Here is a 24794-nt window from a genome sequence, read left to right on the forward strand (position 1 = left end):
CTTAAGTTGTGTTCTCCCAGCCAGGGATGCCCCTGCCCTTTGATGTCTCCTTGCTGCTACACATTTAGCTGCCCTCCCCATGCCAGCTTGAGGGGAGGGAAGCAGTGGGGGTAGGGAGGTGGCTGGGGCAGCTGGGCAACTGTCCCCACCCGTCCCTGGCACGGCTCTGCCCAGTACACAAAGAGCAAAGTGAATCTTGTCCCCACCCCTGCAGCTGAGGGGCTGGAGGAGGAAACGGGGAGGCCCACACAGAAGGGGTGGCCACCGTGGGGCTGTCCATCACCCAGGGCTCTCAGAGGGGGTCAACCCAGGAACAGACAAAGAGGGTGAGTCTGGGCTGTGTTCTTAGCTAGTGAGAGGTCCCCTAGAGGATGAAGTAGATGATGCTAATGAGGACGACTGGATGTCACACCCATGATGCCATTAGGTCCTCATAATAGCATAGTGAGGCGGACAGCTAGTACCTGACCCATCTCACAGATAAACATACTAATGCCTAACAAAGCAGAACAACTCACGCTGGGTCCCAGAGCTGGCCAGTTGAAGCACTGAGACCTACCTCCACATACTGAAGGCATGGACTATTGACTGCTGTTGGTATTGATCTCATCATTGACTATCATCAAGTGTTGGCTGTTTGCATGCTTCCTCCCCAGTGGCAGGTTCAAAGAAGCCTGCGGGAAGCGTGCTCCTTTCCTTCCCAGGGCCCGCAATTGGGCTGGAAGATAGAGCAACAAAAAGCGCCCATGTAACTGATGGGAACATTCATGTGTGCTGAATGGCAGGTGAAGGTGCCACAGAGAGGCTGAGGATTTCAGAGGGCACCATGAACTGGAGTGAGGTCACAGAGCAGGTGCCATTGGCTCTTGGCCTGTTTGGGTGGGCGGCATTCAGAGAGGTGGAAGGTCAGATGCAGCGTTCATGCCTGTAATCTCAGCACTTTGGAAGGCCAAGGTAGGAGGATCACTCGAGGCCAGGAGATCAAGGCTGCAGTGAGCTATGAAGCTGTGATTGCACCACTGCACTCCAGCTTGGGTAACAGAGTGAGACCCTGTCTCTAAATAATTAAATAAATAAAATAAAAATAAAACCAGAGAAGTGGAGAGGGATTGGAGGTGGGCTTTCACAGAGGGAGAAATGGCTTAAGTACAGGCCAAAAAGTGAGAAGCCTGCAGATGGGGCTGGTGTGGGGAAGGGGGAAGGTTGGCGCACCCAGCTAAAGGTCCTTCTGTGTTTCCTTCTCCAAGGAACTCAAGACCTTCACTTGGTTGGTGTGAGCACTCCAGGAGGCGGGCACCCTCCCTCAGCCCTCAAGCAAGCAAAAATGAGTTTAAAAATGAAGGAGAAGAAGCAGCAGCAGCAGCCGCCGCCACAGAGCTTGTGACAGCTACAGCCTAAGGGCAACAGGCAGGGGAGACCAAGGACCAGAAAGAGCAGAGGCTTTTTCAAAAAAAGAGACCCCTCTCCCAGCACCCAGCGATGGCGGCAAGCCCCACCCACAGTGTCTGCTAAGAACAAGGCCCCCGTGAGGACAACACGGCCCCCCGAGATGCCCACAGGGACCCTGAGATGCCTGCAGTACTTGGCTCTCCCACTGGCCAGCTGCCCACCTGGCTCAGGCCCAGTACTCGTGAGTCAGCCGATCAATCCCAATGTTGCCAGGAGGATGGGGGCGGGAGTGGGGGCCCTGGGGGAGGGCAGGGGTGGGCACTGCAGGCGAGCTGTCTCCTACATCTGGCACCTGCACACAGCTGAGGCTGAGCTGAGAGGATGCTTCTCTGGGCTCCCCCTCCTCCCGGCACCCCTCCCCTCCTTTCACTGTCCTAGGACACTCTCTGGCTGCTGGAGTCTTAGGCAAATATTTAAAGGGGCAGCTAGGGGGTGAGGAGGGTGGTGGGAGCAAACACTTCCTTCCCTTTCTTCCTCCCTGTGCTTCTCAGGGGCTGTCAGTTCAGATGCCATGCTGTTATGCAACCTTGGGGCTGACGGCCCTCCAGGTGGAGAGGGGGACAGGGGAACCTGCCAGCTCATGACCGAAGGGCAGATCCCAGGTGGGAGGGGGCTGGGGCAGGGGAGAGGAACTGGGGTGGCATGTTAAAGGACAAGAGGCTGGTTGGGCACGGTGGCTCACACCTGTAATCCTAGCACTTTAGGAGGCCGAGATCACTTGAGCCCAGGAGTTCAAGACCAGCCTGGGCAACACGGTGAAAACTCATCTCTATAAAACATGCAAAAATTAGCTGGGCACGATGGCGTGCACTGGTAGTCCCAGCTACTTGGGAGGCTGAGGTGTGAGGATCACCAGAGTCCAGGAGGTCAAGGCTGGAGTGAGCAGTGATCCCACTACTGCATGCCAGCCTGGGTGATAAAGTGAGACCCTGTCTCAAAACAAAAAACAAAACAAAACAAAAGGATAGGAGGTTAAGGGAGCGAGCCCAGGCCTGGACTCTGCCACAGTCATGTGAGTTTAGAGGTGAAGGGACTTTAGAGACCACCTGGCCCAAGGAGTGAAAGGGAACCTGAGAGAAAGGGTGAGCCAGCCCAAAGTCACTGGCAGATTTGACCTTGTAAATACATAGAGATGGCTTTGGGAAGGCACTAGGAAACAGAGAGAAAAGAGAAGGAGACAGTCCTCAAAGTTGATCGTATTTGGGTGAGTATCATTCTCAGGGCAAATTTAGGATCAGAGGATGTAGAAAGGGGAGTCTAGACGGGTAGAGTGTAGACCACAGGGTGAGTGGGCTGATTCGAGGATGGGGAGACTGGGAGCCCACCAGTGACCAGAGCCAGCCGTGTGCAGGGCTGTCCAGGCAGAAGAAAGCAGTGTCAGACCTGAATCTGCCATCAGCACAGCCTGCAGTTGACAGACAAGCCCAGAGCAAAGAAGGAAGCACTGCACATGAGTAAGAGCTTGCCACCAGTGGGGACAGAGTTTCCAGAATTAGGAAAATAATCACTGGGGGCAAGTTTGAGGTTGGTACCAGATATGTGGGAGGAGGCAAGGTAAGGGAAAGAGTGCTTGAAGTTGGAACTGGTCCTTGCAGGGAAATGCACATTTATGAAACCCCCAAAACTGATGTCAAAGCACCTCCTGCCTTGGGCAGAGTCCTCTCAGAGTCTGCAGGTGCTGCCTCCAGAACCCTCTTCCTGGAGCGCATCCCTATGCACCTAGAAATTCTGTGGGGAAATATGATGGTCAGACCCTTGGCCGCCTGAGAGGTTCAGGCTGGCAGAAGAATAAGGAAAGCCACAGGGCAGCAGGGGCAGGTGCCAGCAAGGAAGGCAGGCACGCCAGGAAGACACCCACAGTGAGAAGTGCAGATGGCCTGAGGGCAAGTTTGCTCAATTCACCCAGGTTTGCTCTTGCTGGGGCCAAGAGGACTCATGTGCCAGGGCCAAGGGCCCTTGGGGGCTCTCACAGCTGGCTTATCTGGGCTTCGGTTCTGGAGGGCCAGGAACAAACAGGCTTCAAAGCCAAGGGCTTGGCTGGCACACAGGGGGCTTAGTCATTCACCTCTGTCCTCTCTCCCTATGGACACATATAAGACCCTGGTCACACCTGGGAGAGGAGGAGAGGAGAGCATAGCACCTGCAGCAAGATGGATGTGGGCAGCAAAGAGGTCCTGATGGAGAGCCCGCCAGTGAGTGTGGTTGCGTGTGTGTGTGTGCGCGCGCACACGTGTGTGTGATGGGCCCTGCCTCCTCTGTCCTCCCTGGCCTGTTTCCTTATCCAGATCCATTCACTCAACTAACCTAGGACTGTGATAAGTCAGGATGGGGACACCAAGACCACTAAGCCAGGGACCCTTGGGGAGCTGTTTGTGGGCCGAGAGCCACTATAGGGGTCCATAGAAAGGGCTGTCCGTAGACAGCCCCGAGTCAGAAGCCATGAAAAACTTCAGAAGTCAGGGGACACTTCACAGAGAAAAACCACATATGAGCTGGAGCCAGAATAAGGAGGAGCTCGCCTGGTGGAGAAGGAGGAAGGCATTCCAGGAAGGAGGGAGACTCTGTATCACCGCATGGAGGTGATCACTTGGGGACAGAGAGGGGCTGACCATGGCTAGGGGAAGCAGCAGGGAGAGACAGGTGAAGCAAGCTCTCTTGGGTCCCTCAAAACTAGACCCTGCTTCTAAGCTTCTATGTGTCTATGGGTTTGTTAGAATCCAGGCCACCTCCTCCAAGAAGCCTTCTCTGATCTCAGCCCTTCCCTGTCCGTCCATCGCATCGGCCGTCCAGCCCTAGGCAGCCGTGGGAGGGTGTTCAGCTTGTATAGGGAGAAGAGGGGACAGCCTCATGACCTCATGCCTGTCTCCCTGCCTGCCCCACCGTGTCAGGACTACTCCGCAGCTCCCCGGGGCCGATTTGGCATTCCCTGCTGCCCTGTGCACCTGAAACGCCTTCTCATCGTGGTGGTGGTGGTGGTCCTTGTCGTGGTGGTGATTGTGGGAGCCCTGCTCATGGGTCTCCACATGAGCCAGAAACACACAGAGATGGTGAGAGGTGTGGGATGGGGCGGCAGTGGGCACAGGACATGCCAGACAGAGGGGCTAGGTGGGATGGGCGATAGGAAACTGTCCAAGGGGAGTGGAGGGGAGGAGGCAAGGGGCACAGCTAGAAGGAAAGAAGCACGAACCAGGCGGCAACCCAGCCCAGGCTTTTCCACAAGGCCCCTGCCCCACAGCAGGACAGCCGGCTCCCTCCAGCACCTGGTTCCACTCAGCCTCCCTGAACTCTTGGGAAAGAGGGAAGCGCATTTGAGTACAGAGGCCTGAGTATGGGGATGGGTACCGCAGGCTGAGTAGGAAAGGGGAAGACCAGGCAGCTCCATGCCCTTTCCCCAGGTTCTGGAGATGAGCATTGGGGCGCCTGAAGCCCAGCAACGCCTGGCCCTGAGTGAGCACCTGGTTACCACTGCCACCTTCTCCATCGGCTCCACTGGCCTCGTGGTGTATGACTACCAGCAGGTGGGTATGCCCAGAACTCCTGACCCTGGGACCAATGACAAGGCTCTGCTAGAGCCACCCAGCTGGGCCACTTCATCCAAATCCATCTCTCCCTCTCCTCCAGCCCTTTTTTGCCTGAGCCCCAGATTCTAGTATGACTCCCATGCCCAACCTAGAGGGAGGTGGCTAAGGACCTGGCTCAGGGAGCGAGCAGGGCAGGGACCCCCGAATGATCTCCAGCATTCTGTGCCTAGCTCCTGATCGCCTACAAGCCAGCCCCTGGCACCTGCTGCTACATCATGAAGATAGCTCCAGAGAGCATCCCCACTCTTGAGGCTCTCACTAGAAAAGTCCAGAACTTCCAGGTGTGTGTGTGTGGGTGAAAAGAGTGGGCTGTCTCCCTCCCAGGGCTGCTGGGAGGAGTGTCCGAATGGTGGCTATTTGTCACCTGTAATGCACCGTTCCTCATCGGCTGCCAGCTGACTGCCCCTCTCCTATTCCCCTGCACGACCCCTTCCCCTTCCCACCCCACTGCCAAGCTGCTGGGCTCAGCTGAGTGCACTCACTACCTGGTGGCTTCTGACTCTAGCACAGCCCCTCTTTACTGGTGAGGACACTGAGGCTCAGAGAGATTGCCTGATATACCTGAAGTCCCACAATAAGGGCTGCACATGGGATAGAAACCCACTTCCTAGATTCCAGATGGAATGCTCTCTGCAGGCCAAGCCCGCAGTGCCTAGGTCTAAGCTGGGCCAGGCAGAGGGGCGAGATGCAGGCTCAGCACCCTCCGAAGGGGACCCGGCCTTCCTGGGCATGGCCGTGAGCACCCTGTGTGGCGAGGTGCCGCTCTACTACATCTAGGACGCCTCAGGTGAGCAGGTGTGATCCCAGGGCCCCGATCAGCAGCGGAGGAGCGCTCGGGCCACCTGCCCGGGCTGTGGAGGAGCGCTCGCGCTGACCAGGCGCTGGGGCGTCCACTGAAGCGGGGTCATCCAGGGAGCTCAGGGGAGGGGAAGCTCACAGACCGGTACTTCCCACTCCCCCGACCCTCTCTGTCCATCCTCAACATTCCTTTGCTTCACAGGGTCAGTGGAAGCCCCAAGGGGAAAGGAAACGCCCCGGGCAAAGGGTCTTTTGCAGCTTTTGCAGACAGGCAAGAAGCTGCTTCTGCCCACACCGCAGGGACAAGCCCTGGAGAAATGGGAGCTTGGGGAGAGGATGGGAGTGGGCAGAGGTGGCGCCCAGGGGCCCGGGAACTCCTGCCACAACAGAATAAAGCAGCCTGATTGAAAAGCAAAGGGTCTGCTTCTGTCTTCCTGCAGGGCGCAGTCCTGCCCTGGCGGGGGCCGGCCAGGAAGGGAAGGGCCTTGGGAGAGCAAAGTGGGGTTTGCCATTCTTCCTCTGTCCCAGGGCGCTGGGGGACTGGGTCCACCTCGGTGGGGGAGAGGGGCTCGCGGGGAGCCATCCATGGGCTTTCGGCGCCCTCCAGCGGCGTCTCCGGAGGAGGGAGAGACACCGAGACAGCGACAGAGACAGAGAGCGCAGAGAGCGAGACGCGAGAGAGCGAGGGTCCGAGAAGGGGAAAGAGGGAGACGCGGGCGGCGAGACCAACCCGAGGCGGGGGCGTGGGGCAGGGGCGGCGCGAGGACCTGACAGCGTGTCCCGCAGCGGGGCGGGGGCTCGGCCGGGCGCCCACGGGGGAGGCCGCCGCTAGAGGGCACCTCGGGAGCGACAGCCTTCCCGGCACCCCGGGGCCCGAGCTCCAGCCCCGGCCTCGCGGCCCGCGGCCCGGACGGCCGGAGCCCCCTCCCCGGGCGCGCGGCTCTCCGCCTTCCCCGCCCCGGCTGGCGCGCGGCCCGGCCCGGCCGAGCACTGTCCCGGCCCCGAGGGGGGCCGAGCTCGGGCGAAAACCCGCCCTCCAGCGAGCTCATTTCCCTAAAAAGGGGGGGGGGGGGAGCCGGAGGGAGGGAGGGAGAGAAAGAAAGAGAGAAAAAGAAGGAAAGGGAGAGGGAGACGGCTGGAGCCCGAGGACGAGCGCGGAGCCGCGGCCGAGCAGGGGGCGGGAGACAGGAAGGAGGGAGGCGAGCAGAGGGAAGGGGAAGAGGTCGGGGAGCGAGGGCGGGAGCGGTCGCGGTCGCGATCCAGCAAGCAAGCGAGCGAAGGGACGCCCTCCCCTGGCCTCCAGTGCCCCGCTTCCCTCGCCGCCGCCCCGCCAGCATGCCCGGCGTGGCCCGCCTGCTGCTGCTGCTCGGGCTGCTGCTGCTCCCGCGTCCCGGCCGGCCGCTGGACTTGGCCGACTACACCTATGACCTGGCGGAGGAGGACGACTCGGAGCCCCTCAACTACAAAGACCCCTGCAAGGCGGGTGAGCGCCCCCCGGCCCCCCGGCGGCGGGCCAGGCGGGGAGGCGCGGGCGGGTTCGGGTTTGGGGTTGGGGGAGGACAGTCCAGTGTGGGAAGCCGGGAGCTGCCTGGTTGGCAATGCAGTGGGGAACAAAAGAACGAGGGGGAGAGGGAGGGGGATTTGGGGGACTTTTCGGACTGAAGTTTTGCTGCTGTTGGTGGAAGCTGCTGCCGCTGCCTCTCATCTTCCCAGAGGATTCCAGAGGAAGTCTCCTTGGGTCCCGGGAAAACCGGCGGGCAAGGCGGCTTTTCCTTCTGTAGGAAACTTTTCTGGCCAAACTCCTGTGCGTGTGTGCGTGTGTGTGTGTGTGTGTGTGTTCTTTCCCCTTCTCCCCCATCTCTCCTGCTCCAGGAGCTGGGTGTTTTCCAGCCTGTCTGGGCTGCCCTGGGGCTGCACATCTGTCTGGCTTGGATCTGGGAGGCCTGAGTCTCCAAGGAGCAGGTCCCCCAGCCACCACCCAGCCCAAGTGGAAGAAGAAAGTTTTTCCAGGGATTCCCTGAGATCGTGCTCTCTGGGTATCCCGTGGTTTAACCAGTAGCTGAAGCTTTCTGGGACTTAGGAGACAGCTGTCAAAGTCGGAGAAGCCAGCCCAGAAGGGGGACTTAACTTTGTCCCTATGTGCCCGGAGACCCCCGCCAAGGCCAAGTTGGGGTGGAAAGAGGGAAAATACAGAGAGAACCCAGATATTGTATATCAGCTCTGTCACCCCCGAGACACCAGAAGCTAATTAGCTGAGGTCAGGACCCCGGAGTGTGTGTTTGCCTGTATGTGTGTGTGTGTTCTTTGTCTCTGAAGACCCTATGTAACCCCTTCACTCCTGCTGGGCCCAGAAGGGTCCTGCCCCTGGAGTGACCAGATGGCCAGGCACTTGGGCCATTTGCCTGATTGGATGACCCTGGGCAGGCTGTTTGGGGACACACAGGGACAAGATATCAGAACTTTTCCTTGACTTCCTGCCTCTCTGACTTCAGCTCATCTCCAAATAGCCAGAGCCAGGGGAAGTGGCATAGTTGCTAGAACTGGACTGCCTGTGTGGGGCACAAGGGGCGGAGGGGTAGGTTGCTCTAGTCCTGGCTCTGGAGACCCTGTTCAGGGACTCTCCTGGGAGGATGGCCCACAGGCAGGAATAAGAGACCATCCAATGGAGGAGATCAGGGCAAATCCCTCAGCCCTTACCCCTCTATGCCTGCTGGGCTGCAAGTAAACCTCCTGGTTTACTGTCATTTGCTGTCATTTTTCTCGATGGGTGCTGGGAGTGGGTACAGGGCAGAGTGGACTGCGCATGGACTTTGAAGGCAGGCACATCTAGCTTTCAGTCCTGACCCCGCCACTCATTATAGCTGTATCACCTCAGAATGGTAATGATCATGTCTGAACTGCCACTCTGACACCTGTAAAATGGAACTGATCATACATCTTCCCACTGAGTTGGTGGTAAGGGTTAAATATGAGAACATACATAAAACACTTAATAGTGCTTCACACACAGTCAGCGCTAAATAAATGTGGGCTCCCTACTCCCTGTTTTCTGTGCCTCAGACTCTCACTTCATTTTTTTGAGGGGTGTGAGATTGCTGGTGTCTCCTTGTGCCTCTTATCCATCAATCCATCAATACGTAATATGTGCTAGGGCCTGGAATGGATGTTGTGGGAGGTACTGAGATGTACAAGCTAGGACCCTGCCTTCAGGGAGCTTACAGTCCGGTAGGGACCCAAGACACCTGCAGACATAACCAATAGCACAAACCAAGCCACACTGAGTGCCACATTGGAGGGTAGGACGCCAAAGACTCAGGGAGTTTCCTGCTCATCTGCAGCCTGGTGGTGGCAGAGAAAAGTGATCACAGCAGGCTGGGAAGGTCTAGGGGGTCTTCATGGAGGAGGTGGGGCTGGGGCCAGGCCTTAAAGAATGGGTGGGAAGCCATTCTGATGTCTTTCCCTTCTTGTTGGAAATGGGAGTGATTTTCAGAGCAGCAAGAGGCTGAGGGCTCTCCCCCCGGTCTCAGGTTTCATGCTAGGGTGGGGCTGGCTGAGTTGGAGCTTCAAGTAAGGGCTCTGGAGAAAGCACTCCAACTGGGTGAAGTGAGGCTGGTGGGGCGCTGGGCCAGGCCTGGGGGTGGCTGAGAGGGCCCCGGGGCCTGACAAGGCCAGGCCTTGGGTCACATCAGGCCTCCCTCTCGGGTATAACTGATGCTTGAGATCTGCTGCGCACCTCTGGAGGAAACTCACATGGGCATTCCCTGGTACTCACACCCACACCCCTGTGCCACTGCCTTCCAGCCACAGGTCCCTCAGCTCTGTTCTCCATGTTTCCTTCTCCTGTCTGGCTTTGCTTCCTGTACGCTCTGCAGCCCTGACCTCCAGATGCTGGAGGTGATGATGGCAGGCATGCCTGTCCCTGTTTCTTTTCAAGGGCTGGAACTGAACGCTCCTTTGACTCCCACAGCTTACCTGTGACCTTTCCGGTTGCTCTGAGGGTAGCCAGGCCCCTTCATTGGACCATTACTGGCCGAGTTATGGTTGCCGTTGTAGTAAGGGCAAAATTAAGATCCTTGATACCCTGGAGAGATTTCTGGAACTTCTGGGTGAGACCAGGACATTGGGCAGGAAGGCAAGCTGGTCTGTTTGTGTGCTCAGAGCTGGTGCCATCAAGCCCTCACTAGCCCTTGCCCAGGAAGATTTTGAGGCAGCCCTGATTTCCTGTATGTCAGGAAATCAGCCAAACCATGAAGGGGGTCCTTCTGCAAGATTCCCAGCACTGCTTGGCTGCCCCAGGTGACTAGCCAACACCCCCCTGGGGAGACGTTGGAGGCAGGAATTGGGACACAGTTGATCCCATAATCAGAGAAGCCCATGGACCTGACCCCACAGGGGTGGGGCTAGAAGCACGTCACACCCAGGGCTGGGTAGTGACCCTGTGCCAGTGAGGCCCCTGCTACCACCTCAACCTCATCTGACAGCCCAGAGTCTGCAGGAGCGGGAGGGGGCAGTGCTCACCAGCCCACATCCCCATCCCCACCCATGGGGCCGCCTGGCCCAGGTTTGGACATCAGAGAGCTGTAGAGGATTAGGGTACACCCTCTGAGGTCGAGAAGTAATCTCTCCTCTCACCAGACCACATTCCCCCTCTAGACAGCTGAGTCACCCCACCCACCCAGGCCCCTGCCCCTGAGTCACCTTCTTATTTCAGTGCCCCAAGGGGGGAGAAAAAAATTTATACTCTTCCTGGGCCCTACATGGGGCAGGGCGGGGCAGTGGGGTTCCCCAGGAAGAAGGGATTCTTAAGAATTCTAGGCTGGGTGCAGTGGCTCATGCCTGTAATCCACTTTGGGAGGCCAAAGTGGGAGGATCACTTGAAGCCAGGAGTTTAAGACTAGCCTGGGCAACACAGCAAGATGCCCATCTCTACAAAAAAATTTAAAAATTAGCTGGGCATGGTATCATGCGCCCATAGTCCCAGCTACTTGGGAGGCTTAGCTGGGAGGAGTTGGAGCTCGAGAGTTCAAGGCAGAGTCCAGGAGCTGGAGGCTGCAGTGAGCTATGATTGCGCCACTGCACTCTAGTCTGGGTGACAAAGCAAGACTCTGTCAAAAAAAAAAAAAAAAATCTAGTTTCTCCAGAGATTTGGGGAGAAGATATTGGGGTCGGGGGAGTAGAAGCACCACTCCTCAGTCCACTAAGAACCTCCTAAGGAGATCCAAAGGCGTCAACTAATCTCTCTCTCTCCCTCCCTCGCTCTCTTTGTCTCACACAAGTGCATCCCTGTCCATTTCTAAGTGCGCCCTTGTCCTTTGGGGAGTGTGGCCCGTGAAACACAGTGCATGCCTGCAGTTATATGTGTGTTTGAAAACATAAGATCCTGCACAGGGAAGTGGTTGAGTGTGTGTGCATATGCGTGGGTGTGTCGCTGCCTTGTGGGCAAGCGTGTTCACCTGTGATGGGTCTTCCTGAGTACATGCAGACATGGGTGCAAACATGCACCTCTGTAGAAGTGTTCACATGCGATGAAGTCCATCCACATGTTTGCAGGGGTTTGGGTGTGTCATCCCCCAGCTAGAAGCTTGCGTTTGTGCGATGGGACATGCGTCAGTCCTGCACATATAGCCTTGGGACTCATTACACCAGCCAGCCTCCTCTCCCCACTTCCCCAGAAGGGGATGCCTTGCCATGCCCTGGGGGAGGAGACGGTGGAGTCCAGAGGTTGACCTGGAAGACTGAGATTCTTCCCAGGCACAGGCACACAGATGGGCTCAGCCACAGTGCTCCTGGCAGGTTTACAGCCGGAAAACAACACAAAAAATTTTTATCTTGTGTCGAAAATAACCACTACCCTGACCGTGACCCCAGGGCTTCCTCTGAGTAAGGAGAGACCTCCTAGACTCCTTAGCATCCAGAGTCCCTTGCTTCCCCAGAGGGCAGCCCAAAAGCACAGAGCCCCAAGGCCCAGCTCCTGCCCCTAAGGCTCTCCTGCCCATCTCCTCTCTCCCCACCCCCACTCGGTTCCCACGCATTCTTCAGCCATGACATCCTCACTCCAGGAGCTCAGCAGCCAGGGCCATGCCCTGCCCTGCCTTGCATTTGCTCTGCCCTGGTTCCACACTGGCCCTGGACCCGCAGGCCAGCACAGTTCTGTGGCCTCTGCACCGGGGTTTCACTCAAGGAGGGGTGGGGGCAGAGAGTGTGGGTGAGCCAGCGTTCCCTGAGGAGGTCTAGTGCTGACTTTGAGCTTATGGGTTGTGTTGGGATAATATTAAAGTGGCTGGTGGGTGCTTACCATGTTGCATGCTCTGTGCTAGGGGGTTCATGTATACGTCTTATTTCATGCAGTAATCCTAGGAGACAGATTCTGTTATGTAGGAGAACACTGAGGCTTAGAAGAGTTTACATGACTTGTCAGCTAATAGTAGCCAACCTGGATTCCAAGACAGGTCTGTCTGACTCCAAAGACCTTGCCCTTTGCTCTATGTCCAAAGATGAGTCTAAATGTCCAGCCACACCTGTATGCGGTGATGCCTGTGGGTTTGGGTGTGGGAGCCTGCAGGTACAATGTCTGTGAAAGGTATAATACATGTGTCCGGGCACGGTAGCTCATGCCTGTAATCCCAGCACTTTGGGAGGCCAAAGCAGGAGGATCACCTGTGGTCAGGGGTTCAAGACCAGCCTGACCAACAAGATGAAACCCCGTCTCTACTAAAAAAAAATACAAAAATTAGCTGGGCGAGGCTGAGACAGGAGAATTGCTTGAACCCGGGAGGCAGAGGCTGCAGTGAGCTGAGATTGCACCACTGCACTCCGGCCTGGGTGACAGAGTGAGAATCCATCTCAAAAAAAAAAAAAAGAGAGAGAGAAAAAAAAAAGAAAGGTATAACACAAGCCTAAGTATGGAGGCATTCGTGTGGCAGATGCACATCTGTGTGAACTTTGGTGAGTATGAACCCACTGCTTCTTCCTTGGAGTGTACCTCCCATCCCATGTCCTTGTTAAGGCCACTCTTGCATGTCACCTGGGAAGCATCTTCTGTTGCCATCCCATCAGTTGCTGAGCCAAGGCCACCTGCCGAGGATGGCGATTTAAGTAAGAGTAGCTTTCTCATGGGTTGGAAGAGATTTGGGGCCACTTACTGGCTGGTGACCTTGAGTGAGTTATCACCCTTCATAGGCTCAAGTGTTCTGATGTCTAAAGTCAGGGAGGTGGGCTGGAACCTAGCCACTGAGGTTATCTCTCTCTGAGAGTTTCTAATGCTCTGCAAGAGCATGGTGTGGAGTGTGGCTTACTGGGCATGTTGTGGGCAGGCCAGGATTAAATCAATTAATGGGAAAGCACTTTGCCAATTGGAAAGCACCACAAAAATTTCAACATTTACATAAGGTGTCATTATCACGACTATTATTGGCTTAATGAGTCCAGAGCTTGCAGCTGGTTTGTGTATGTTGGAGCTTGTGCATGTGTGTTTTTTAAAAACCGTCTGTGACTGTGTGTGTATTTTGTTGTGGATGTGTCCGTCTGAGTATCTATTTTTGTGTATATGTATTTACAGTAGGGGTTCTAGAGTGTGCAGTGGTCGCTGCACTGGGAACGGGGAGGCCTGAGTTATATGTCCAGTTTTCCAGTGACTAGCAGTGTAGGTTCAGTTAAGTTGTTGCTTTTGGGACCTCAGTTTCCTCATCTATAAAATGGAAGTTTGGCCTCGATGACTGCCACAGTCACTTCCACATTCTGTTGATCCTGTCTAGGTGAGGGTGTGTCTCTGGGCATGTATTTGCAAGCCAGAAGAATATCAGCGTGGCAATTCATTCATTCGAACATCCTGGAGTGCCTCCCGCCTGAAAGTGCAGTGCTGGGCGCTGCTTTCGTGTGCAAGGATGTGTGTCCCTGGCTTTGATGGCTCTGCACTGGATGGCAAGGGTGTGGACACCACCATATGTCTGTAGGAACACCAACCTTGGGTGTCTGATTCTGTATGTGATGAAGTCAGTGTGTGTGTGTGTCCACCAGTGAGGCCAACTGGGGAGGAGAAACCTGTGTAGAAGTCTTCAAGGTTAAAACAATTTGTGTAACGTGACCGCCAGGCCTGTATAGCACTCTGCCTGGATGAGAAGCAGATGTTGCTGTGGGTGGAGCTGCAGGGAAGCTGCTGTGGGTCCCACCTCTAGCCCAGCCTCCCACCTCCCGCAGCCCAGCCCAGCTCAGCATGCAGCTCCCATCTGAGCGCCTTACAAAGCGGCCAGTTCTATGGCCTCTGCTTCCTTTTCTCCAGACTTCTCAAAAGGAAGACAGACAGTTCAGCCGGGTCTCTGGAAACATCCCTCCTCGGCTCCAGATACTGGAATTGGAATGGCCCTTTAGGGAGGCTGTCTTCCCCTCTGGCCTTTATGCTTGGGCAGCCTAAGACTTGGAATAGGAATTACTTGAGAACTGTTAAACTTTTTCCTCCCAGCTGGGAAGCTCCCAGAAGGTATCTTCATTTCCCAAAGATGCTTATCTGTTCTAATGAAAATTGGTACAATTTTATTTCCCTTTTTTTTTTTTTGAGACAGGGTCTCAGTCTGTTGCCCAGGCTGGATTGCGGTGGCATCATCTCAGCTCACTGCAGCCTTGACCTCCTGGGCTCAATTGATCCACCTGCCTCAGCCTCCTGAGTGAGTAGCTGGAACTACAGGCACGCATCACCATGCCTGGCTAATTTTTGTATTTTTATAGAGACGGGGTTTCATCATGTTACCCAGGCTGATCTTGAACTCCTGAGCTTAAGTGATCTGCCCACCTCGACCTCCCAAAGTGTTGGGATTACAGGTGTTAGCCACTGCACCTGGCTTATTTTATTTCATAGACGCCCCCCTTGGTTAAATTGAAACAGCATTTGCTGAGTGAATACCACATGCTCAGCACACCCTGTTTTATTTTCTTCATAGCTCCCATTGCTATCTGGAAGACCGTAGGTCAGTATTTATTTACTTGCATATTATGGAAGGTTAGCTCCACTGAAGCAGGGGCCTCTTCTGTCTTGCTAATGACTAGGGTATTGTCTGGAGCACAGTAGTATGTTAACTAAGTATTTGCTGAAGAATGATGGCTCTGTGGCTCACACCTGTATTCCCAGCCACTGGAGAGGCTGTGGAGGCTGGAGGATCACTTGAAGCCAAGATTTTGAGACCAGCCTGGGCAACATAGCAAGACCCTGCTAATTTTAAAAAATTAGCTGGGCACAGTGGTGAGACCCTATCTGCCCCACAATCCCCAAAGAATGAGCTAACAGCCTGGTAGGGGCTGAGCATCAGCTTTACTGGGATTTTAACTGAAAAGTAAGCATGAGCTTCCCAAGCAATTCGATAAGCTGATCCCTACCTGCCCTTCTCCTTCTTGTTCAGATGGCATTTGAGGATCACAATCGCTGTGGAGGTTGGGGGCTGGTGCCCACAGGGGTGGGACTAGGAGCATGGCACACCCAGGGCTGGGTAGGAGGATTAACTCAGCCCTGGCTTCTTCTTTTCTCTTTAGCTGCCTTTCTTGGGGACATTGCCCTGGACGAAGAGGACCTGAGGGCCTTCCAGGTACAGCAGGCTGCGGATCTCAGACAGCACACAGCTCGTAAGTCCTCCATCAAAGCTGCAGGTAAGCCGGCTGCCAATGGGCCCTCTGTGTCCTAGAAATGGGTTCCAGGCTTAGGGAAACAAGGAATCTCCCTGTTCCCAGCCAGGCCCTCCCAGGACAGAGGCCATGAGCTTGACCCCAGCACATGGGCCTATCTTCCCTCGGGATATCTTCATCCCTTCCCCAGAGGAGTAGTAAATATAGATATCCCCAGCAATTAAGAACTGACATTCTTTCTGCTTACAGTTTAAAAACCACTTTCAAAAGTATTGTCTAGCCTGACTGTCCCCAACCACCTTTAAAGGTGGTGTCAGGACAACTCCTGTTTTACAGGTACAGAAACTAAGATTCACAGAGGTAAAGTGACCTGCCCAGGATCACACAACTAGTGAGTGGCAGAGCTGGGACTGGAACTCAAGCTTTCTCACTCCAGATCTGAGACTCTGCCCAACACTGCAATCCCTCCTGGGCTCTCCTGTTCCCACTTTGCAAGTTTCTGTGCATCCTCTGAGGCCCATTTCAGGAGCTTCTCCTATTCTTGTTTCCCAATTGCCCCCCAAACATGACTGTCCCTCCGTTTTCCCTGTTTTCTCCCTCCTCTGTGCTCATGCTGTTACCCTGTCATTTATCACACCATATTGAAAGGATTTGCTCCTATGTCTCCCTAGCTCTTTAAGGTCAGGGATGCTTTATTCTTATCCTTGATTGTGGTCCAAACTCCTAAAAACCCATGTGGTACTTGTGCATGGATACAGGAATGGGAGGGATGAGGGCCTGGGCTGTGTCTGTTCTTTCCAGTCCCTTACTGCTCTGTAGAAGGGTGAAAGCTCCTCACCGCCAGTGCAGATATTGAGACATGGTCCTGAGAGCACACAAATAGTCCTCCCCTTCCCAAAGGGCAGGGGCAGGGATTCTTTTTTCTTTTTTTCTGTCTTTTTTTTTTTTTTGAGACAGGGTCTCAGTCTGTTATCTAGGCTAGAATGCAGTGGCACCGTTTCAGCTCACTGCAACCTCTACCTCCTGAGTTCAAGCAATTCTCGTGCCTCAGCCTCCCAAGTAGCCGGGACCACAGGCATGCAACACCACGCCTGGCCAATTTTTTATATTTTTAGTAGACACGGGATTTCATGCTGTTGGCCAGGCTGGTCTCGAAATCCTGGCCTCAAGTGATCTGTCCTCCCTGGCCTCCCAAAGTGCTGGGATTACAGGCGTGAGCCAGCGTACCAGAGGGCAGGGATTCTTATTGAGGGCCTGCTCTGAGAACACTGTGGTGTGCCTGAAGTTGTCCTGTCCAGCTTGAGGGAAGATCCTGATGTGGGCACCTTATGGAATAAAGTACCCAGAGGGTAGGTGGCATTGGAGGGTGACCTGGTGACCTGCTAACAAGTAAGGCTCATGTGACCTTAGTGGGGACTAGTAGGTATGTCACAAGGGAAAGCTGCATGGAGGGGTCCCCTGCTAACCCACCAGGTGACTTTGGGCAAAGCTTTGGCCTTAGTTTCCTCATCTGCCAAATACAATATGACACTTGTCCACGTGCCTTAGAGCTCCTATGTCAAATGCAAACATGAATTTGGGAAATCAAAAGAAGGCATAGAGTTCTGAATGCTCCCCAAATGTCAAAGTTTATTCAATGAGAAGGGATATTTTCCTAATCTCAGATCCCCACAATTCCTAGAAAATGAGTATACCTTTGTTCTCTTTTATAATTATTGTAAATTCTCACTATTTATGGAAGTTATAGAATAACTTTATAGTTACTCTGTACAGTCACTGAAAACATGAGTAAATACTGACCCATTGCTCCTAGGGAAAATACAGGGTCAGGTTCCTTCAAGCCTCTGGTCACAACATTTTTGTCAACTGATCAGGCATCACCTTGTTTTATGAGTGTTTCTTTTTAAAGACACCTTACTTAATATGGAGCTGATTCATTAACATTGAACTCATGACCAACAGCACTCTAAGCCTCAAAGAAGCTTACCTAGCACACCTATGTTCTCTGTAAGGCACATCACAGCCTTCTTGCCCTTGGGAACACCAGAGAGCACTTCAGCATTATGCTTAGGGGCTGTTTTAAACAGCGAAACCCTCAACAAAGTGCACAGAACCACAAAAAACAGAGCATTTTGACTAGACCTCATAAAGGACACTTGTTTACACCATGGGAGCCGAAAGCAGAAGGCGGAGCGTTGCCTTATTCCACCTCAGCTGGGAACATGCATGTTTTGTGACTGAAATTTTTCACTGCTCTGCAAATGTCCACAAATGACCGTGAAAGCCCTGAGAGTATTGATTTTGGGGACTACGAATAAATTGTAGCCAGTAGACAAATTTGCAAGCACAGAATCCATGAAAAATGAGGTTTGACTATGCTTTTGTTTTCCTCCTCTTTCTCTCCATTCACTAGTCACCATGCCTTCCTCTCTCAGTTCCAGGAAACACTTCTACCCCCAGCTGCCAGAGCACCAACGGGCAGCCTCAGAGGGGAGCCTGTGGGAGATGGAGAGGCAGATCCCGTAGCCGGCGGGCGGCGACGTCCCGACCAGAGCGTGTGTGGCCCGATGGGGTCATCCCCTTTGTCATTGGGGGAAACTTCACTGGTGAGCGTGCTATTGTGGGTCCCAGGGTGCAGCCAGCTTCCGGGCCTGGCCTTGGGGCAGCCCTGCCAGGCACGGAGGCGTGGATGCCACCTGCAGCCCGAGTGCCCACGCATTCCTTTCCGGGCAGTCTGCTCTCAGAATGGCTGTGACTCTTCAGTGGTGGGTAGGGGGTGGGACTGCCTGGACACCGTGGCAACCTGGCTTCCTTCCTCCTGGCAGGTAGCCAGAGGGCAGTCTTCCGGCAGGCCATGAGGCACTGGGAGAAGCACACCTGTGTCACCTTCCTGGAGCGCACCGACGAGGACAGCTATATTGTGTTCACCTATCGACCTTGCGGGTGAGCAGGAAGCCCTAGGCACTGCACCTTCCGCCATTGCCCCAACCCAGGTTCTGCCCTGGGCCCTGCCACTGCCCCCAGCTGGGCACAGCCCTGGGTCCCTTTGTCCCCTCCTGCTATGGGGCATCTACCCAGGAACTGCCCCTTGTGTGGCTGTGACCTCCAGCACACAGCCTGGGCACTCGGTACTCAGGGCCCACCCCTCCCCTTCGCTCCCCTGCCGCCCCGCCCCCGGCAGCCTGGCCCCGCCCCTGAGTGGATGCACTCCCCCAGCTCGGGACCGCCCCCCTGAGCTGGCCCCGCCCTCCAGGTGCTGCTCCTACGTGGGTCGCCGCGGCGGGGGCCCCCAGGCCATCTCCATCGGCAAGAACTGTGACAAGTTCGGCATTGTGGTCCACGAGCTGGGCCACGTCGTCGGCTTCTGGCACGAACACACTCGGCCAGACCGGGACCGCCACGTTTCCATCGTTCGTGAGAACATCCAGCCAGGTAGGTAACTGCCCCTCGGTGCGGCCTTGGTGGGCGGCTCCTGCCCCAGCCCCCACCTCCAGGGCCCCTGGGGGCAGTGGCAGCCGCTCCTGCCAGCCGTCATCGCCTGGGCCCGCAGCGCTGCCCACAGCCTGGCTTGAGCCAGCCCCTGCCCTTGAGGCATTTCCTCCTCCGTGGCAGATCAAGGACCCGCATCCATTGTGGAGCTCCTCTGGGAGGCTGGGCCAGGTCCTGGTCTTGGACAGAGGTAGCCCGGGCAGCCTCTAGGGTGGGGCATGGGCGTAGTGGGCCGTCCTGGGGACTGCTCAGGCCTTTCTCCCCACCTTTGCCCACTATCTGCCCTCTGCCTGATCTGCCCTCTGAGGGCTTTTCTTTCATTTTCTCGATGTCTCTGTCCCTCCCTTCCCACCTCCTCCCTCTCTCCCAGGCGTTCTCCACTCTTCACTGCTTCCTTCTCAGCTGTGGCTCTTGAAATGGGTGCTTCCTTCCCATGTTCCCTTGAGTCCTCCATTCACCAGGCCCTCTGCTGGACAGGACTCTTCCTGAGACCCTCCCCACTCCCCAGGCTCCCCTTGGCTGCTCCCCGGACCCTCAGGTAGGGGGGCTCTCTCAGATACAGGAAGGACTCCATTCCCTGCCCTGGAAAGTGAGCGTTGCATCCCAGGCAGACCCACCCCCTCCTCTCCCCCCACACCCTTTTCCTGATCTTGGCAGGGCAGGAGTATAACTTCCTGAAGATGGAGCCTCAGGAGGTGGAGTCCCTGGGGGAGACCTATGACTTCGACAGCATCATGCATTATGCTCGGAACACATTCTCCAGGTGGGAGACGGGGTCGGGGCTGGGCCTCTGCTCGGGCAGCCCCACCCTGCCCTCTGTAGGCTATTCTCCTCCTGCCACCCACTTCTGGGGCAGTGACCCAGGAAAAGAGTGGCCCTCTGGGGGGCTGTGGCCTCCAAGCAGAGGGTCCGTGGATGCTGCCTGCCCTCCTGTCCTCTTCCACGGGTGGGTCTGTGGCAGGGCCTTACCACCGTGTGCACCCAGGGCACCTGGCGGAAGAGGCTGAACCCAGCCACTCTGCAAGCCAAGCAGTGTGGGGTAGCCCCACACTATCAGCCCAAAGGGTGCTGAGCTTTTATTTGTGGGCCATTTGTTTGTTTTTGTTTTTGTTTTTGTTTAAGACAGGATCTTGCTCTGTCACCTAGGCTGGAGTGCAGTGGCACAGTCATGGCTCACTGCAGCCTCAAACTCTTAGGCTCAAGCAATCGTCCCGTCTCAGCCTCCTGAGTAGCTAGGATGACAGGCACACGCCACCATGCCTTTTTTTTTAGCGATGGGGTCTCACTATATTGCCTAGGCTGGTCTCGAACTCCTGGGCTCAAGCGATCCTCCCACCTCGGCCTCCCAAAATGCTGAGATTACAGGCGTGAGCCACCATGCCCGGCCATTCCTTTTTAATTAGTCTGCTTTTTTTGTAATTGGCCAGTTTGCACGAAGCCTGGCCCCTGCCCTGGACTAGCCCCCATGCCCAGCTCCGAAGCACATCCTCCTTATCTGAGGCCCAGGTCCCCAGAAGCCACAACCAGAGCCCTCGAAGGTGGTGGCCCAGCCTCCCCTCCCCCAAGATTCTCCTTAGCAGAGTGTGGGAAATGGCACCTCCCTCCTCCTCAAACTCCTTCCTGGTCTGGCCATTCCCAGGCCTGGTGCTTTGCTCATCCTCTGTCTGTGTCCCAGACAGTGGCCCTGCCCCCTCTTCTCAGTGCTTCTACCCGATCCGCTCTTCCTGCCTGCAGACCTGCAGGAACAGAGACCGAGGAAGGGTAGTGAGGTCATTCTGCCCCCCACACCCACAGACCCGGCCTTACATTTCCCACCACATCCCACCCCACCCCCTGCTGCGATCCACCCAGCTGGGTGTGAGTCAGGGGCCCTGGGGAGGTGGAGGGCTGCCTGCCTCCCCTTCACTCTGCTCCTCCCAGTGCAAACACCCAGGATTCAGCAGGGAGGAACGGCCAGGACAGGAGACACTGATAGATTGGGAGCTGGTGGGGCTGTCCCCGGGGCTTGGTCTGGCTGCAGTGGAATCTGCCTTTGGCCTTGTTCCGGGTGCTTTCAGATGCAGCCTGTGCCAGCAGGGTGAGGAGCTGACCTGGGGAGTCCTGGGAGAAGTTTAGTTAGGGCTGGAGCAGCATGAAGGGCTGCAGAAGCAGGGGCCCAGTGGGGCTGGAGAGAGATGACCTGCTAGGGGCCTGTAGCTTTCCTGGGGCTGGGAGTTGTGGCCAGCCTGAGCTGGGAGCACCAGTGAGTCCAAGGGCACCCTGGACCTGCATCCCTGACCTCCCAAAGTGTTCCTGGGGCTCCCCCGACTCCTGTGGTGTGGCTGCCACGGAGCAGGGTGGCTGCTGGTCAGTGGGCAGCATAATGACAGGGTGAGACGTCTCCACCCGGCCCTGACCCGGCTGAGGAATGTCTGAGCTCCAGCAGGGTCGTGACTTGTGGGTACAGATGGGCATGCCACCCACCCCCTGCCCACTGTCCATGAGACGCTCACCCTTACTTTTCTCCCTCTTCTTCAGGGGCATCTTCCTGGATACCATTGTCCCCAAGTATGAGGTGAACGGGGTGAAACCTCCCATTGGCCAAAGGACACGGCTCAGCAAGGGGGACATTGCCCAAGCCCGCAAGCTTTACAAGTGCCCAGGTCAGGGCAGAGAAGGGATGGGTGAAGGCGTGGAGGGCAGGGCCTGAGGGAGGCAGAGGCCAGGTGCCTGGTGCCACCAAGAAGGCTTAGGCTGCAAGTCTTAGAGAATGGTGTGGCGGGGGAGGGAACCCCATAGGAGGGGCAGTGTCCAAGTGAAGGATGCCACTGGGGGTAGGCTCAGGTGGGTGGTCAGAAGCTGAGCCGCCACCTTCTGAGGGTCTGTAGGGGCAGAAGTGGGGAGAACAGCAATCCTAGGAGAGGGAGGTGGCACGGAGCCCCACCGAGGGAGCTTGACCTTAGCTCTGGAACCCATATTGCCTTCACAAACAGGGAAGCACAGGGCTGGGAGGTAGGATGGCGTGTGCTATATGTGAGGCAGATGGGGTGGATCTTACAGGGGCAGGACCGTTGCAGACACCCTCCCACTCCTCAGGCATTCCCCCTCCCCCAGAGGATGCCAAGGCTTAGGGGTGGGTGAGCCAGAAGGTGGGGGGATTTGGCGCCTGCAGCCTTGCCCTGTCATTTCCTTTCCTCACAGCCTGTGGAGAGACCCTGCAAGACAGCACAGGCAACTTCTCCTCCCCCGAATACCCCAATGGCTACTCTGCTCACATGCACTGCGTGTGGCGCATCTCTGTCACACCCGGGGAGAAGGTACGTGTGGGCTCGGCCTCTGAGCCTCCCCCTCACCTGCAGGTCCCCATACCTCAGTGACTTCTCCCACAGTGGGGGTCAATATGGGTGCCAGCAACCTACCTGGCTACTGTAAATGCATTGAGTCCACAGTGCTGATGGAGCACGGCTGTGGGAAGGGGCTCCTGGCATTCACCGCCTTCCCTGGCATCTCCCAATAATTGTAAATTAGTGTTAATTTGCACATAGCACTTACTATGTAAGTCTATTTTGATTATCTAGTTCTTCTTGGGTGCTTTTCCTACATCACCTCTTTTAGTTTTTATGGCTACCTCCACCTTTATTTTACAGATAAGGAAACTGAGGCACAGGGTGGTTAAGTAACTTGCCCAAGGTCACACAGCTAACAAGGACTGAGGTGGGATTAGAGCCCTTCTCAGGTCTGGGTTCCCTTGGATGAACTGCTCAGCCTGACGCTCAGCTCTCATCCATCTCATCAGGGCTTGGGCCAGGGGCTCCTGAAGGGCTCTTCCCAATTCTGACAGGCTCTAGTCCTGGGAACAATTAAGGAATGATGCAGGTGCCTCCAGCAGGATGCTGCCTGGTGGGTCTCTCCTTCTCACCCATCCTTCCCCTTGCTCAGGCCAAGACCCTCCAGTCTGCTCTGTGGGCCTGGTTTTCTGTGTCTGGCTCTCCACTGGCACTCTATTCCTCCTCCCTCTACCTGTCACCTGCTATATCAGTTCTGATCCATAGAGAAAGCTCAGCTCCACCTTCTGTCTTACCTTGTGGGGAAGTACCCAGTTCTCATACTTGCTGCCATGTGGGGCTGGCTTCGGGCATACTATGGGATCGGGTCAGAGCTGTCTCCATCTTCACAGTCTAGCTCGGATGTGACCTCCTTCAGGAAGCCTTCCCTGCTCATTACTAATTGGTGGCAAGCAGGGTGGACACCGAGTGTGGGGAGGGCCCCCAAGCCTGTCCGGTCAGGTTTCCCACTGCATGGTTGATTAGCCCTGTTTGAATACCTAAGGTGATGAGAGGCTCACTACTTTTCAGAATAATTCATTCTGTTCTCTAGCCAGCTCTTTTTTTTTTTTTTTTCTTGAGACAGAATCTCACTCTGTCACCCAAGCTGGAGTGCAGTGCCGCGATCTCAGCTCACTGCAACCTCTGCCTCCCAGGCTCAAGCGATACTCCCACCTCAGCTTCTGGAGTAGTTGGGACTGCAGATGTGCACCACCATGCCCAGCCAATTTTTTTTCTATTTTTGGTTGAGACAGGGTTTCGCCATGTTGCACAGGCTGGTCTCAAACTCCTGAGCTCAAGTGATCCTCCCGGCTCAGGCTTCCAAAGTGCTCAGATTACAAGTGTGAGCCACCGCATCTGGCCTGTAGCCAGCTCTTAATGTTACAACGTCTCTTCTTCTCCCTTAAGCCCCCCAATTGCTCCAGTACTTTCCTCAAGGGCAGTGCAGGATAGCTCACTCCCTTTTTTCCATGTCAGCCCTCCTAACGTGGGGAGACTACTCCCATCCCTTCTTAGATCCATTCACAGTCTTTTCACACAGACTCTGGACCTCTACACCAACCCCAGACCTTCTGTGTCCATACTTTTATTGCTCCCAAGAATGAGCTACAAGACTTTATTTTCCTTGATTGGGGCATGGTTCTTAATGTCATAGTGCAGCGTTGAGCTGGATTCAATTCTATTATTGATTGCATTGTTCATTTCGACATCTCAAGATCATTTTGAATCAGAATTTCACCATCCATCAGGTAGCCCTCCTTTTACCTCTGCCATGAGCTCCTTTGATAAGCATGTCTTCTAGGTCTTCATCCTGGCCTTTGATCAAAACATAGAACAGCACACAAACCAAAGAAGAACCAAAATTTCCCTCCAAATTGATGTTAATACATTAATCTAGGCTTTGAGCAGAGTTATTACACCAGTTATGATGCCACTTAAGGTTATTACTATCCAGCCACAGGTGACCACCAGTTGACCGGGATGTACGCTCCTTCTGAGACCATACCTTGGTCATCTTTCTATCGTTGGCCCAGGAAGTGTTTCATAAATGCTGAATCCGTAAGATGTAGTGCCTTACCCAATTAAATCTACTATTCCACCAGTTGATAAAACCGCTTTTAAAAGGAAGACAAATGTGTTTGACCTGCCTTGTTTCCAGTGAACCCAAACTGGCTCCTAGTAATCAAGTATTTCTTTTCTAAATGGTCACAGACCATCTGTTTCACTGGGGATTGACGTTTGGCCCAGTGGTTTGCAATTCCCAGAATCCACTCCTTACTCTCCTCCCATCACACACACCCCTTTGAAGATTGGGAAAGCTTTTACTCTGAGTCCTGCAGATTACATATGCTGATCACATCTGCAAATTATTTGACTGTCTCCTCTGATGTCATTGATGAGCTTGGAGACAAAAACCAACGTAGAGAGGTGCCCACGGGCTCTCCTCCTTCTATGTTATTGAGCTTCTATTTCCTTTTCAAACAATGCTTATTTTCATTTGTTGTAATTTGAAAATGATTCTTATGTAGGACAGATTTTTATTGAGAGTTGAGTAATTCTGGCT

The 24794-nt window shown here is 55.0% G+C and overlaps 2 protein-coding genes across 8 annotated transcripts in view; both read left to right on the forward strand.

Annotated features, from left to right (window-relative positions):
* Window positions 1-476: 476 nt before the first annotated feature.
* On the forward strand, window positions 477-6244 carry SFTPC (surfactant protein C). Of its 6 annotated transcripts, none has more exons than XM_054561053.1 (8): window positions 477-597; window positions 1248-1630; window positions 3547-3641; window positions 4338-4496; window positions 4845-4967; window positions 5201-5311; window positions 5667-5817; window positions 6031-6235. In XM_054561053.1, the coding sequence occupies exons 2-7, from the start codon at window positions 1570-1572 to the stop codon at window positions 5805-5807; spliced, it is 690 nt and encodes a 229-aa protein (XP_054417028.1). In that variant the 5' UTR covers window positions 477-597; window positions 1248-1569; the 3' UTR covers window positions 5808-5817; window positions 6031-6235. The 6 variants fall into 6 exon arrangements, with proteins under 6 accessions (XP_054417028.1, XP_054417030.1, XP_054417032.1 ...); XM_054561055.1 differs by having other exon boundaries at window positions 486-593; XM_024251630.3 differs by having other exon boundaries at window positions 534-954; window positions 6031-6244.
* A 535-nt stretch (window positions 6245-6779) lies between these two features.
* Window positions 6780-24794, forward strand: part of BMP1 (bone morphogenetic protein 1) — a 47402-nt gene continuing 29387 nt past the window's right edge. Inside the window, exons 1-8 of one of the 2 annotated variants that reach the window (XM_009243603.4) lie at window positions 6780-7311; window positions 15348-15461; window positions 17873-18043; window positions 18263-18380; window positions 18691-18869; window positions 19584-19689; window positions 21444-21568; window positions 22107-22222. In XM_009243603.4, the coding sequence (XP_009241878.1) occupies window positions 7164-7311; window positions 15348-15461; window positions 17873-18043; window positions 18263-18380; window positions 18691-18869; window positions 19584-19689; window positions 21444-21568; window positions 22107-22222 (1077 nt within the window). In that variant the 5' untranslated portion in view covers window positions 6780-7163. The remainder of the gene's footprint in view (window positions 7312-15347; window positions 15462-17872; window positions 18044-18262; window positions 18381-18690; window positions 18870-19583; window positions 19690-21443; window positions 21569-22106; window positions 22223-24794) is intronic. The other variant, XM_002818872.6, reaches the window with a different exon arrangement.

Source organism: Pongo abelii, chromosome 7 (genome assembly GCF_028885655.2).
Source record: "Pongo abelii isolate AG06213 chromosome 7, NHGRI_mPonAbe1-v2.0_pri, whole genome shotgun sequence".
Classification (NCBI taxonomy): Eukaryota; Metazoa; Chordata; class Mammalia; order Primates; family Hominidae; genus Pongo; species Pongo abelii.

Coding starts and splice junctions, on each gene's coding strand:
- SFTPC (XM_054561053.1), top strand. CDS start 1,570: ATGCCTGCAGTACTTGGCTCTCCCACTGGCCAGCTGCCCACCTGGCTC. Junction 3,642..4,337: donor TCCTGATGGAGAGCCCGCCA/GTGAGTGTGGTT, acceptor CCACCGTGTCAG/GACTACTCCGCAGCTCCCCG. Junction 4,968..5,200: donor TGGTGTATGACTACCAGCAG/GTGGGTATGCCC, acceptor TTCTGTGCCTAG/CTCCTGATCGCCTACAAGCC.